General features: G+C 22.5%; 1 protein-coding gene across 4 annotated transcripts in view; it reads left to right on the top strand.

The window, feature by feature from the left end:
• Window positions 1-12093, top strand: part of Appl (amyloid-beta-like protein) — a 156007-nt gene that overhangs the window by 92332 nt on the left and 51582 nt on the right. For all 4 annotated transcript variants that reach the window (XM_065508797.1, XM_065508796.1, XM_065508794.1 and 1 more), the window contains exon 2: window positions 9400-9570. In XM_065508797.1, the coding sequence (XP_065364869.1) occupies window positions 9400-9570 (171 nt within the window). The remainder of the gene's footprint in view (window positions 1-9399; window positions 9571-12093) is intronic.

The following is a 12093-nucleotide window of genomic DNA, read 5'->3' as shown; positions in this document are numbered from 1 at the left end:
TTTATTTATATTAAAAAAATTCCTAGACAAAAATCATAAAAATAACATTAAAACCAAACAAATAATGAGACAACAAATAAAAGAACCAGCCATAAGATTTTAAGTTAAGTGTTTGACAAAAAAATATTAAGAAATTTGTTTGGGCAAATTTTTTTTGAGATTTCAAGGCAATTTTTTTTATATTTTTAAGAACTTTTATAATTTTAATGCAAATGTATAAAAAGCTTTAAATGTTTTCTTAATCCTGTTTTTTACACTTTTCCGATTACTGTTATGGTTTAATAGTTATTAAAAAATTCCCTAAATCTGCCAATAATTAATATTAATCATACGCCTGGTATTTCAAAAATATAAAATTCAAGGAAATTCTTAGTTTTTACCAGTTTTTGAAATGATTTGAGGTGGAAATCAAATTAACTAATAAGAGAGCTTATTCTTCTACAATACAAATTAAAATTTTTCATGTATTTCACCTTTTACCACTTTTTAATGGAAGTCATGTTCCTCAAAACTATCAAATTAATGAAAAATCAAGATTTATGTATACCCAAATTTAAGATGATTTAAATAGAAAATGAAATAAACTAATAATGTATAGCCTATATATAGAATAAAAGTTTTCTCGAGGTTTTTAAAAAAAAATTTAAATTTTTTTTAAAAAAAAATTCTTTTCTGTGAAACATTGAAATATTTTTATTTTAATTTCTGTTTTACGTCTAATAAAATAAACTATATATGAAATTTATTACCAACTTATTATATTTTCATTTCAAAATTACTGTAAAATATAGCAAAAAGTAAGAATTTTAATGAATTTTATAATTTCGTAATACTTGACGTATGATTAATATTAATTATGGGGTTATTATAAATTTTCATTAATAACTTTTGAACTAAAATAGCTATTAAGAAAATTTAAATGGCAGATATTAGTAAACATTTAAGGATACTTAATTATATTAATAAACATTTTGTTTAGTTAACTAACATTTCCGAGAAAAGTGTTCAAAATAAAATTTCTATAAATTTTTTTTTTCACGAATACTTTAAGAAATTTTTTAAAAAATCTGTTTTAATATTAATATAAAAAACTCTTTTGTGACCTTTATTCAATATAGCCTATATATTGAATAAATATTTTCTTAAGGTTTTTAATAAAAAAAATGTCACTAAATTCTTTTTTAACGCCCATAACCCTCAAACTTGCTTGACTAAACGGATTGCTTGAATACATGATAAAGAAGCCTAAATGTTTGTGAATGCCTAACGTTTAAATTGGCTTGCTTACTCTTATACCTTAAAAGTTATAAAAGAATTTTTGAAATAACCCCCTAATAAATATTAATCATACGCCATGTAATGCAAAACTAAAAATTCATGAAATTTCTTACTTTTTTGGGAATTTTTAAAAGAATTGAAATGAAAATGTTTATATCTTCTATTAAACTAACTGTACATTTCATTGTGCTTTAATTAAAACAGAAATTTCTTAACAATTTTCAAATTTGATTCCCAGAAAATATTTTTTTTTTCCAAAAAAAACCTTTTCAATTAATTCTTACATGAAATTATATTTGTCAAGCACAAATTCTAAAGGCAGTCTTAAATAGCCGGAAATGTTTTCTAAAGGTTGATGTTAACTGTTTATTGATTTATCTTAAAGCTTAAAAGTTATAAAATAATTTCTCAAATATGTCAATAATTAATATTAATTATACGTCATGTATTTCCAGAAATAAAAATTCTGCAAAAATCTAGTTTTTACCAAAATTTTAAAGGATTTTTAATGAAAATAGAATAATTTAACAATATAGTGTGTAATATTTTAAAATTAAAACCAAAATTTGCCTAAAAATTTCGAAATGTAAAAAAAAATTTTTATTTAATTTAGAAATTTTTATTTTTTATATTAGAATTGTTTTTAATATTATCATTTAGCTGCTAAATGTAAACCATGTTATTCAGTTTTCTCACTTTTGGTGTCATAAGTACTTTGCCTACTTTAGAGCCCTTTATTGCACTACAACACAAACTTTTTTTCCCTCAAAATAATCTGCCACCTTTAAAAATTAGGTTTTGCGCTATTTTCTTGTTGTTAACCTTATTTCTGGTGTTTTTTTTAAAGCATATTTAAAGGCTGTAGAACAAAAGCTACACAACAACGTAAAAAACAAAAACAAATTCAAATGTTTAGACTTTTTCACCCTGAATGTAACTAAATCTAGCAACAAAAAACACAGAGAAAAGTAAAGAAAGAAAAAAAAACTAGAAGAGAAAAAAAGAAACAACACTGTAAATGGCATTTTTAGTTGACACTCTTGACGTTGTGTGAAATTAAATAAAAATTCAAGCCATGAAAAGTATTTTGTTGTTTTGCTGTTGCACTTTTCTAAAGGTGCTTTGTTTTTGTAGTTGTTGTTTACATTTTGCCAGGAAAAATAACAACAAACAACAGTTGAAGTGGAGTTGGTGTATTGTGCTGCTGATTATCCTGGTCGTCTCTCTTATTTTTTTGTAATTTAATAAAATAAAACAAAATTTTGTTGTCGTGCCGCGTTTTGTTTTTTCGAAGAATTTCATTTTAATCAAATAAAAATTAAGCTAAAGTTACATTTTATGTTTTGTCATCAGCTGCTGGTTGCTGGATGGAAAATGTTTAACATTTTCAAGTGAGAAAATATGACAGAGTGTCCATGTATATTTCCTAATTTATATTCTTTGGCAAGTTTTGTGTTAGAAATTTGCTTATAATGTTGCAATTATTAGTTAACGAAAAGTATTTGAAAAGTTAGAAAAAACCAAAAAAAAATTATTTAAAATATATTTAATATTTACCTGTTTACCATGAAGAAGCGTACAAAGTCTCCATTTAACCTAGAAAGTTAAAAAAACACATATTACTTTAAGAAAATTTTTTGTAAATTTTTTAAAAAAAAAATATTTATTTTTTATTGTTTTTCTATAGAAATTTCAAAATTTTGTTTTCCAAAATGCAATATTTAAATTATTAATTCTTATATTTATTCATTTCCACCACAAAAATCCTGCAAAAGTGTTAAGAACTATGAATTTTTAACAAATAAAAAATATTTGACACCCATGACGTATGATTAATATTAATTAGGGCCATATTTTACAATTTCTTTAATCAGTTCCAAACTATGAGAGCTATCCAGAAGATTTAAAGAGCAGACTGTAGTAAACATTTAAGGCTACTTAAAAACACTTTTAAAATATACAGCTTAACCATAAATAATTCATGTTAAAAGCATTTGAAAAAAATTCTTGAAAAACATTTAAAATTTTTTGCATAACCTTATTCATTTTAAAAATTTTTACTTCAATTCGCTTTAATAACACGCTAGAAAGTAAGAATTTTCATAAATTATAAATTTTGGATTATTTTTTATAACATTTTTTTCCCCAATTTTTATTTTCACTTTTTTAGTATTAAATTTATAGTCTAGAAAAAACTTTAAAAATTCCATCTTAAAATCAAAATTAGCCCCAAGTGTTTACTAAAAACTGGCATTAAATTGTTCTTGTTTATTTCCAAGGTTCCAAAGTTATGGCCGAAATTCTAAAATTATACTTTATTTAATATTAATCATACGCCTCCATAAGGAAAAAAAATTTAATTTTTAAAAAATTCTAGTTTTAGCTTATTAAGGATATTTTGCAAACGTACTGCATTATAAAATGAATTCGTAATCTATAACAAAGTAGAATAGTAGTAAAATTGTGCTTAAACTTAACTAGGACTTGAGTAAAATACAAGAATTTAATTCATAAAAAAATATTTAAAAACAAACCAAGTTTTGCTAAACAAAACGTATATTTATTTAACTTTTATTTTTTTTTTTGTATTTATTTTTATTTTTAAGGGCTTTCAGAAATATTAGTAATTAAAAATCAATCTATACTTTTAAACAAATTTCAATTCAAGTGAAATAGAAAACTTTTAATCAAGTTAATGAGTAGTTAACAAGTATTTCTTCATTCCACCAGAATAAATACTAAAATGAAAGTATACTTTTCAGGTTAATAGCAAAAAGAAAAATAAAAAAATAAGTAATAACTAAAGCAACAAGTTTGTCGATTTACTACATACATACTTGCTTATTTGTTTGTTGTTGAATGATTACTTAAAATTGGAAAATAAATCATGCTAGCTACTAATGATTTTTAAAGAACAATTTAAAGGATTTTATATATCACTAATAATATTTCTAAAGATTTGCAGAATCTTCTTTGAACATAGAGGGATCTATTTGGTTAAGCTGTAGCTTATTATTTTTAAAAATAATTGGGTTTTAAGTTAAATTTATGAAAACTTTGCTGTATTCTCTTTAAGTTTGTTATATATGGTTTTTTAATCGAACCAGTAGTTTGGCAGTTAGTGATATATACATATTTAGCTTTTGAATGACACAGTGTGGCGTATGATTAATATTAATTAAGGGGTAATTTTAGAATTTCTTTAATAACATTTAATTGGTAATAACTATTAAGAAAATTTAAATGGCTGAATATAAAAAAACATTTAAGGCTTCTTATGAGTGTAATATAGGATTATTGAGAAATTTTTATAAGCAAGAAAATTAACTTTGAAAATTTGAAATTTTTTTTAAAAAAAAAATTTCTTTAAATTTAAAATTTTGTGAAATATAAATAGAAATGAAGTCATAGATTTTTAAGAGAGTTGAAGGTGCAATTTAAAGAGTCTTAGATATTGTTGCAAATATTGCTAAACAATTGCAGAATGTAACAAATTCCATAAAAATTGTGAGCTCTTTTTGGTTACCCTGTAGCTTATTATATATATACATGAAACGATTTCAAGTTAAATTTATGAAAACCTTGGTGTAATCTCTTTAAGTTTGTTATACATGGTTTTAAAATCGGACCAATCGTTTTAAAGTTATAGGTTTATAACCATTTACATTTTTATGGACACAGTGTGTCGTATGATTAATATTAATTAAGGGGTATTTTTAGAATTTCTTAATAACTTTTAAATGGTAATAATTATTAGGAAAATTTAGATGGCTAAATATAAAAAACATTCAAGGCTACTTTTGGTTTAAAGCTAGGATTTTTGAGAAATTTTTATAAGCAAGAAAATTAACTTTGAAAATTTTAAAATGAAATTTTTAAAATATGAAATTTTTTTCTTTTGCAATATAAACTTGAAATATTAATAAAAGTAAAGCAGTATTTTAAGACTTAAAAAAATTAACAAAAATGTGAATTTAGGTTTAAAGATTTTTTAAAAAATATTGATGTTTGAAGCCTTTTTAGCAAGATTTTAAACTTTTTCTTTAGCATTATAATAACAATTGATTTTTATACAATTTCAATTATTTATTTTCTTTAGAAAGTTATTTTGATTGTTTTTCTTAAAAAACATATATGCAATATATGCAATAATGTAAACAGCAAATAATTATTACCCTGATTGTCATTAAATATCATCATTAAGGTCTGTTGTTATACAGTTTGTAAGTTTTAAAAGACTATAAATAATATTTTCAACAATGATGGTATTGTTATTGTTGTTGTTGTTTCAGTAATATAATACATATGCTTCATAAGTAATTTTATGGAATTTATTATCACTCACATTCACATCTCTATCTATATACGAGTATAAAGATTTTTTTCTTATTACACTCACTTGCACAGCCGTACATTAACAATACATGTATTTAATATTTGTGTTTGTTTGTATATGAGACATATTTACACGTTTTACACTTACAGTAACATACATTTACATTAACTAACATATGTAGAGGTATACACTGAGGTTTTAATAATAATAGCTTACAAAATATGTTGTTTATTTGTGTATGTATGTATAATACTTACGCATACATACACTCACTTACATTTACACTTATCCTTACTTACACACACTCATATGTTTATACATACATATGTATGTATGTGTATTCTCCTGTGTATAAAAAACAATGAACAATACTTAACATTTATTTTTACTGCCAGGCATTTTATTTCGTTTTCTCTCCTTGCAATGCAACAACTACTAAAGCTTTTCAGCTACTACAACAACAACAACGACAATAATAACTACAACTACCAGGACAAACATCACAACATGTACTCGTTCACATACTCAGAAATGATGATGTGTTTTTTTCTTTCTACTTTTTTGTAACATTAAAATTTCTAGATATTTATAAATACAGTGACAAATATTTAAATAAAGGTCCAGGGAAAGATAATTACAAAGAAATTCCAAGGTTTTAAATTTAATACAGAAACAGAAGCTTATTGGAAATTTTAAATTTCCAAAAAAAAATTTATAACTTTTCTAAGCAAAATTTATTATGTTTAAAAATTTTCTAAAAATATGTCATTCAGCACATAAACAGCTTAAAGAGTTCTCTAACCATTTTTATAAAAATATTCTTGATCACTTTTATAGTTCAAAAGTTATAACAGAAATTGTAAAATATCAACATAATTAATATTAATCATACGTCATGTAACACTAAAATTTTAAATTTATAAAAAATCGTATTTTTAGCCCATTTTAAGGCAGTTTAGCAATGAAAACCGATAAATACAGAGATTTATTAATAGTATTAAAAGGTGTAATAAAATTTACTCCTAAATTTTAAGAAAAATATTATATTTTTCAAAAATCTAAAATCAAATATTTTTTGAAAACTGAAATTATTAGAAAAAAAAAGAATAAAATCGTTTAAAAAACCAGAATAATAATTATTTCTACTTTTTCTTTCAACAAGTTTTGTAAAAACTGGAAAATTTAAAATTTTTTTAACATACCAAGCTTTTTCTTAGACAATTTTATTGCCTTATAAATTTTTCAAATAATAAGAAATTTACTGCATAAAGTAGTGTTAAGTGTTTACTATCAACTGACACTAAAATTTTCCTGACAGCTTTTATGGTTCTAAAGTTATAACAGAAATTGTAAAATTTCACCATAATTAATATTAATCATACGTCATGTAACACTAAAATTTCAAATTTTTAAAAAATCGTTTTTTTAGGAGATTTTAAGAAAATGAAAACAGATAAATAAAGAGATTAAGTATTATTATTAAAAGGTGGAATAAAATTTACTCCTAAATGATTTTTTTCAAAAATCTAAAATCAAATATTTTTTGAAAACTGAAATTCTTAGGAAAAGACTAATAATTTTATATAAAAATCGTTAAAAAAAAAATTAATTTATGGAATAATTAAACCTAAACCCAGACTTTTTTCCAAAAAAAAAATAATATTTTTCATTAATTTTAATTTCATATTTTTTTATGCAAATTTTTTAGTCTATACAAATTTTATAAACATTCTTCTTTAAAAACTTTAGTAGCCACAAGTGTTTACTTAAGTTTGCCATTTAAATTTCCTTAAAATCTATAATAGTTTAAAAGTTATCAAAGAAATTATAAAATTTTAACATAATTAATAACAATCATACGCCCTCTTTAAAAAAAATAAATAATTTAAAAAAAATCATATATTTAGCTGTTTTAAAAATTAATTTCAAATAAAAATGTTAGGATAAACAAATAAGGTTTAAATTTTCATATTATTTACTAATTTATTTCAATAAAATAATAAATAAAATTTTAGTGAAAATTTAAAAAAAAAAAAAAATTCCAAATTTCCTTTTCTTTAGTTTTCTAAGCAAATTTTTGGCCAAAATATATTTGTTATAAAATACAATAGTATGGCATAATTTAAATAAAATTGTATTTAAAAATTTAAAAAATCATTTTTTTTAATCAAAATTTGTTCTTCACAGCTAATATTTTAAGTTAGAAATTTGATATAAAGTCTTATGTTAAGCTTATTAGCTAGGCTAAAATGTTTTCTTTATCCACCAGTTTAAATATTCCTGATTGCTTTTAAGGTATAAAAGTTATAAAGGAAATTGTGGAATTAGCCATTAATTAATATTAATCATACGCCATGTTGATATAACTATCTTAATACATCTATAACTTTCAAACTACTTGTTCGATTGGAAATATTTGTTCTACATAATGATAGAGAACCTTCTTAACTTAAAGAATATTCTAATTATTAGCTTTTTGTTTAACCACAAGCTAAGCTATACTTAAGCAAAATGGATTTTTTTTAAAAAAATAAAATTTTTAATTTTTTTTTCTTTCTGCTTTTATTTAAATATTTTGTACTGTAGCTACTCATAAGTTTTTGTAAATAGCAAAAAAGTACTCAAACCCATGTTTATGAAAATCTCTGAAGAGTGAAAAATACAAAACTAAAAATAGCAAAAAAAATAAAAAAAAAAAATATATAAAACAGTGTGATATGTTTAAAGTTTATTACATGGTTGTTAGACTTGGTTTTAATTATGGCCTAGTTTATGAACATGAATTTCTATATAATTTTTTTTAATATTATTCAGGTTTTTAAAGCACAATTTGCTGGAAACAAAACAAAATATACTAATATATGTATATAAAATTTAAAAGCCAATGTAAAGTACCCTTAGAGTTATGCATTTGATTTCATTTAATTAATACTCTTATTAATTAACATTATATTACAGATATAGCTTTATATAATAGCTTATGTATGGTCTTAGCTAATATTTAATATCATTTATATAACCTTATATGTTGGCTAAATATATATATAAAGCTGGTAAGCTTAAATCTTGTTTTATAATTTAATTAATATTACGTAGATTAGATAAGATAATGATTTGTAACCCGTTTCTAAGATTGTGTCATCATATATAAGAGTGTTAAAAATAACAAAACAAATTAAAGAGAAATTTAAAAAAAATATTTTTTTTGGAAATTAATTTTGTACTTTGTAGCTCAAGATTTATAATTTTTTAAAGAAATTTGTTTTAAAAAGCCTTTAAATTTAATAAAATAAAGTGTTGGCTTTAGATTTCTGGCCTTATCATGCACAAAATGTGTTTCTTAATGAAAATATAAAAGATTTTTTAAATTTCTTAATAATTAATATTAATCATACGATTTGTAGTTTCAAAAATACACTTCTTTAGAAAAATGTACTTTGCTAAGGAATTTTTCTTAATTTTTCTTTATAAATCTTTAAATTAGCATTAATATATTTGAATGGCTTCTTTATATTCCTTAAAAATTATTTTCATTTTAGTTTTTTTTTTAATTTAAAAAAAAAACTTAATAAAAGTCATCATATTCCCTTAAGTAGTTACAAACTTTAATGTATTTAAAAAAACGTTAAAACATGTTCAACAAAATATTACCATAAACCAACATTAGTTGTACAATTTTATTTCCCTTTATTTTTTTGTTAACAAAACCTTAAGAAAAATGGAAATAAAAAGGGATAAACACGATTTTTTAAACATTTTCTTTTGCTCTTTTCTTCTTATCTTAGGCTGCCTCTCCACGCTGGGAGCCACAAATTGCAGTATTATGTGAAGCCGGTCAAGTTTATCAACCTCAATATCTCTCCGAGGAGGGACGTTGGGTTACAGATTTGAATAAGAAATCAACGGGTGCAACTTGTCTGCGTGATAAACTTGATTTGTTGGATTATTGTAAAAAGGTAAGAGAATATTTTATAACAAAAACTATACACACAATTTCACTTCTTACTAAATACTTGTAAGTATGCCAGCACCAGCAGCTTAAGATTTGAATTTTAAATCCTTTTATATGGCAAAGCAGAATTATAGAGCCTAGCAAAAGCAGATTAATTTAACAGAAATTTTAAGTCTGCCCAGGAAATAGCATCAGAAGTATAGAAAATTTGTTATACTTTTGGACCGCAAATTACTTTATGACTTTACAACAAGAAATAGCCACAAAAAAAATAAAACAGAGTTATAATTTTCTTATAAAGATACCAAGAGAAGGGTTAAGATTTTGGTACTAAATAGAAACAAAGCAATTCAGTACTTTTCTAAGAACATCAATTAAACCATGAGTTCTATATTATTTATTGTATTAAAACGAATTTTTCAAATAAAGAAAATTTTCTCAATGAACTTTTCAAAGTACTTTTTTTAAACTCCAAAGTACTTTTTTAAAAAAGTACCCACAAATATTCTTTAAAAACTACCCAAGTTTTCTTTTTGGTACTTATTTTTAACCAAAAGCAACAAAGTGAACATTTTTATCAAAAAGTACCAAATTATGTACTTTTTTCAATGAAGTTCAAAAGTACCTTTTTCAAATGGTACTTTTTAAAAAAAGTTCCCCAGTATTTTCTCAAGAAAATAACAAAGTTTTCTTTGGTACTTTTTTTTAACTAAATGTATGCACTTTTTTCAGAGAAGTTCAAAAGTACTTTTTTAAAAAAGTACCCAAGAATTTTCTCCAGAAACAATCAAAGTATTCTTTGGTACTTTTTATTTATCAAAAATCAACAGTCAAAAATTTTTATTAAAAAGTACCAAAATACTGCGCTTTTTTAAAAAAAAAAAATCAAAAGTACTTTTTTTGAAATGGTACTTTTTTTAAACTCCAAAGTACTTTTTTAAAAAAGTACCCACAAATTTTCTTCAAAAACTGCCCAAGTTTTCTTTTTGGTACTTATTTTTAACCAAAAGCAACAAAGTGAGAAATTTTTATCAAAAAGTACCAAAGTATGTACTTTTTTCAAAGAAGTTCAAAAGTACTTTTTTAAAAAGGTACCCACAAATTTTCTCCAGAAAGTTTTCTTTGGTACTTTTTTTTAACAAAATGTATGCACTTTTTTCAGAGAAGTTCAAAAGTACTTTTTTCAAAAAAGTACTTTTTTAAAAAAGTACCCAAGAATTTTCTCCAGAAACTATCAAAGTATTCTTTGGTACTTTTTTTTATCAAAAAGTAACAAAGTGAGAATTTTTATTAAAAAGTACCAAAGTACTGCACTTTTTTCAAAGAAAAAAAAATCAAAAGTACTTTTTTTCAAGTGGTACCTAAGTAATATTTTTCGTAAACTTTTTGAGTTAATTTTTTCAAAAACTATCAAAGTACTTTTTGAAAAAAATACCAACAATTATTTTTTCTCAAAGGTACTTTTTCCAAAAACGTACCAAAACACATTTTTTCAAAAACTTTTATGTTACTTTTTTTAATTTCTTACAAAATACATACATTTTTTTAAAAAAAAGTACCAATTTCTTAAAAAGTACTTTTTTTTGTTTAAATCACAGTACTTTTTTTAAAAGGACCAAAACACATTTTTGGAAAAACTATACATTTTTTTTCAAATTACTACTTTTTTAAAAAAAGTACTAATTTTTTTATAAAGTACTTTTTTTGATTTTCCATAAAGTACCAAAGTTTGTTCAAAAAGTATCAAATTGCATAATTATCATAAATAAAAGTATCTTATATTCTCCAGAAACTATCAAAGTTTTCTTTGGTACTTTTTTTTATCAAAAAGTAACAAAGTGAGACATTTTTATAAAAAAAAGTACCAAAGTATGCACCTTTTTCCAAAAAATAATCAAAAGTACTTTTTTCAAATGGTACCTAAATATAATTTTTCTTAAAGTTTTTGAGTTAATTTTTTCAAAAACTAAAAGTACTTTTTGAAAAAAGTACCAAAATTTGTTTTTCAAAAGGTACTTTTTCAAAAACATAACAAAACACAAATTTTTCAAAATCCTTCAAATTGCTTTCTTCAAGTGTACCAAATTACATACTTTTTTTTAAAAAAAGTAGCAATTGTTTAAAAGGTACTTTTTATTTATAAGTACGAAAATTATTTTTTCCACAAAAATATCAAGGTATTTTTTTCAAAACACTTTTTTTTAAAAAAAAGTACAAATTTTTAAAAAAGTACTTTTTTAATTTTCCATTTGGTACTTTTTTCAAAAAGTACCAAATTCAAATTTTTTTCAAAATCATTATAAATGTATCCCAAAAAAATTTCAAAGCTGCTTTTATTGCAGATAAACAAGTTTTATATTCTTATATTTCTTTATGTGTATCAAATTGCCTACTTTTTATTAAAAAAAAATAACAAAAAGTACTTTTTTCAAAAAAGTACCAAAATATTTTTTTTTCTTAAATCTTCAAAAAAAAGTACCCCTAAACTGCTTCATTCATTTGTGGAAAACAAGATTTTTTTCATACT

This window comes from Calliphora vicina, chromosome 4, assembly GCF_958450345.1.
Source record: "Calliphora vicina chromosome 4, idCalVici1.1, whole genome shotgun sequence".
Taxonomy (NCBI): domain Eukaryota; kingdom Metazoa; phylum Arthropoda; class Insecta; order Diptera; family Calliphoridae; genus Calliphora; species Calliphora vicina.
Note: the sequence above shows the minus strand (reverse complement) of the source record. Positions and strands in the feature narration are given on the sequence as shown.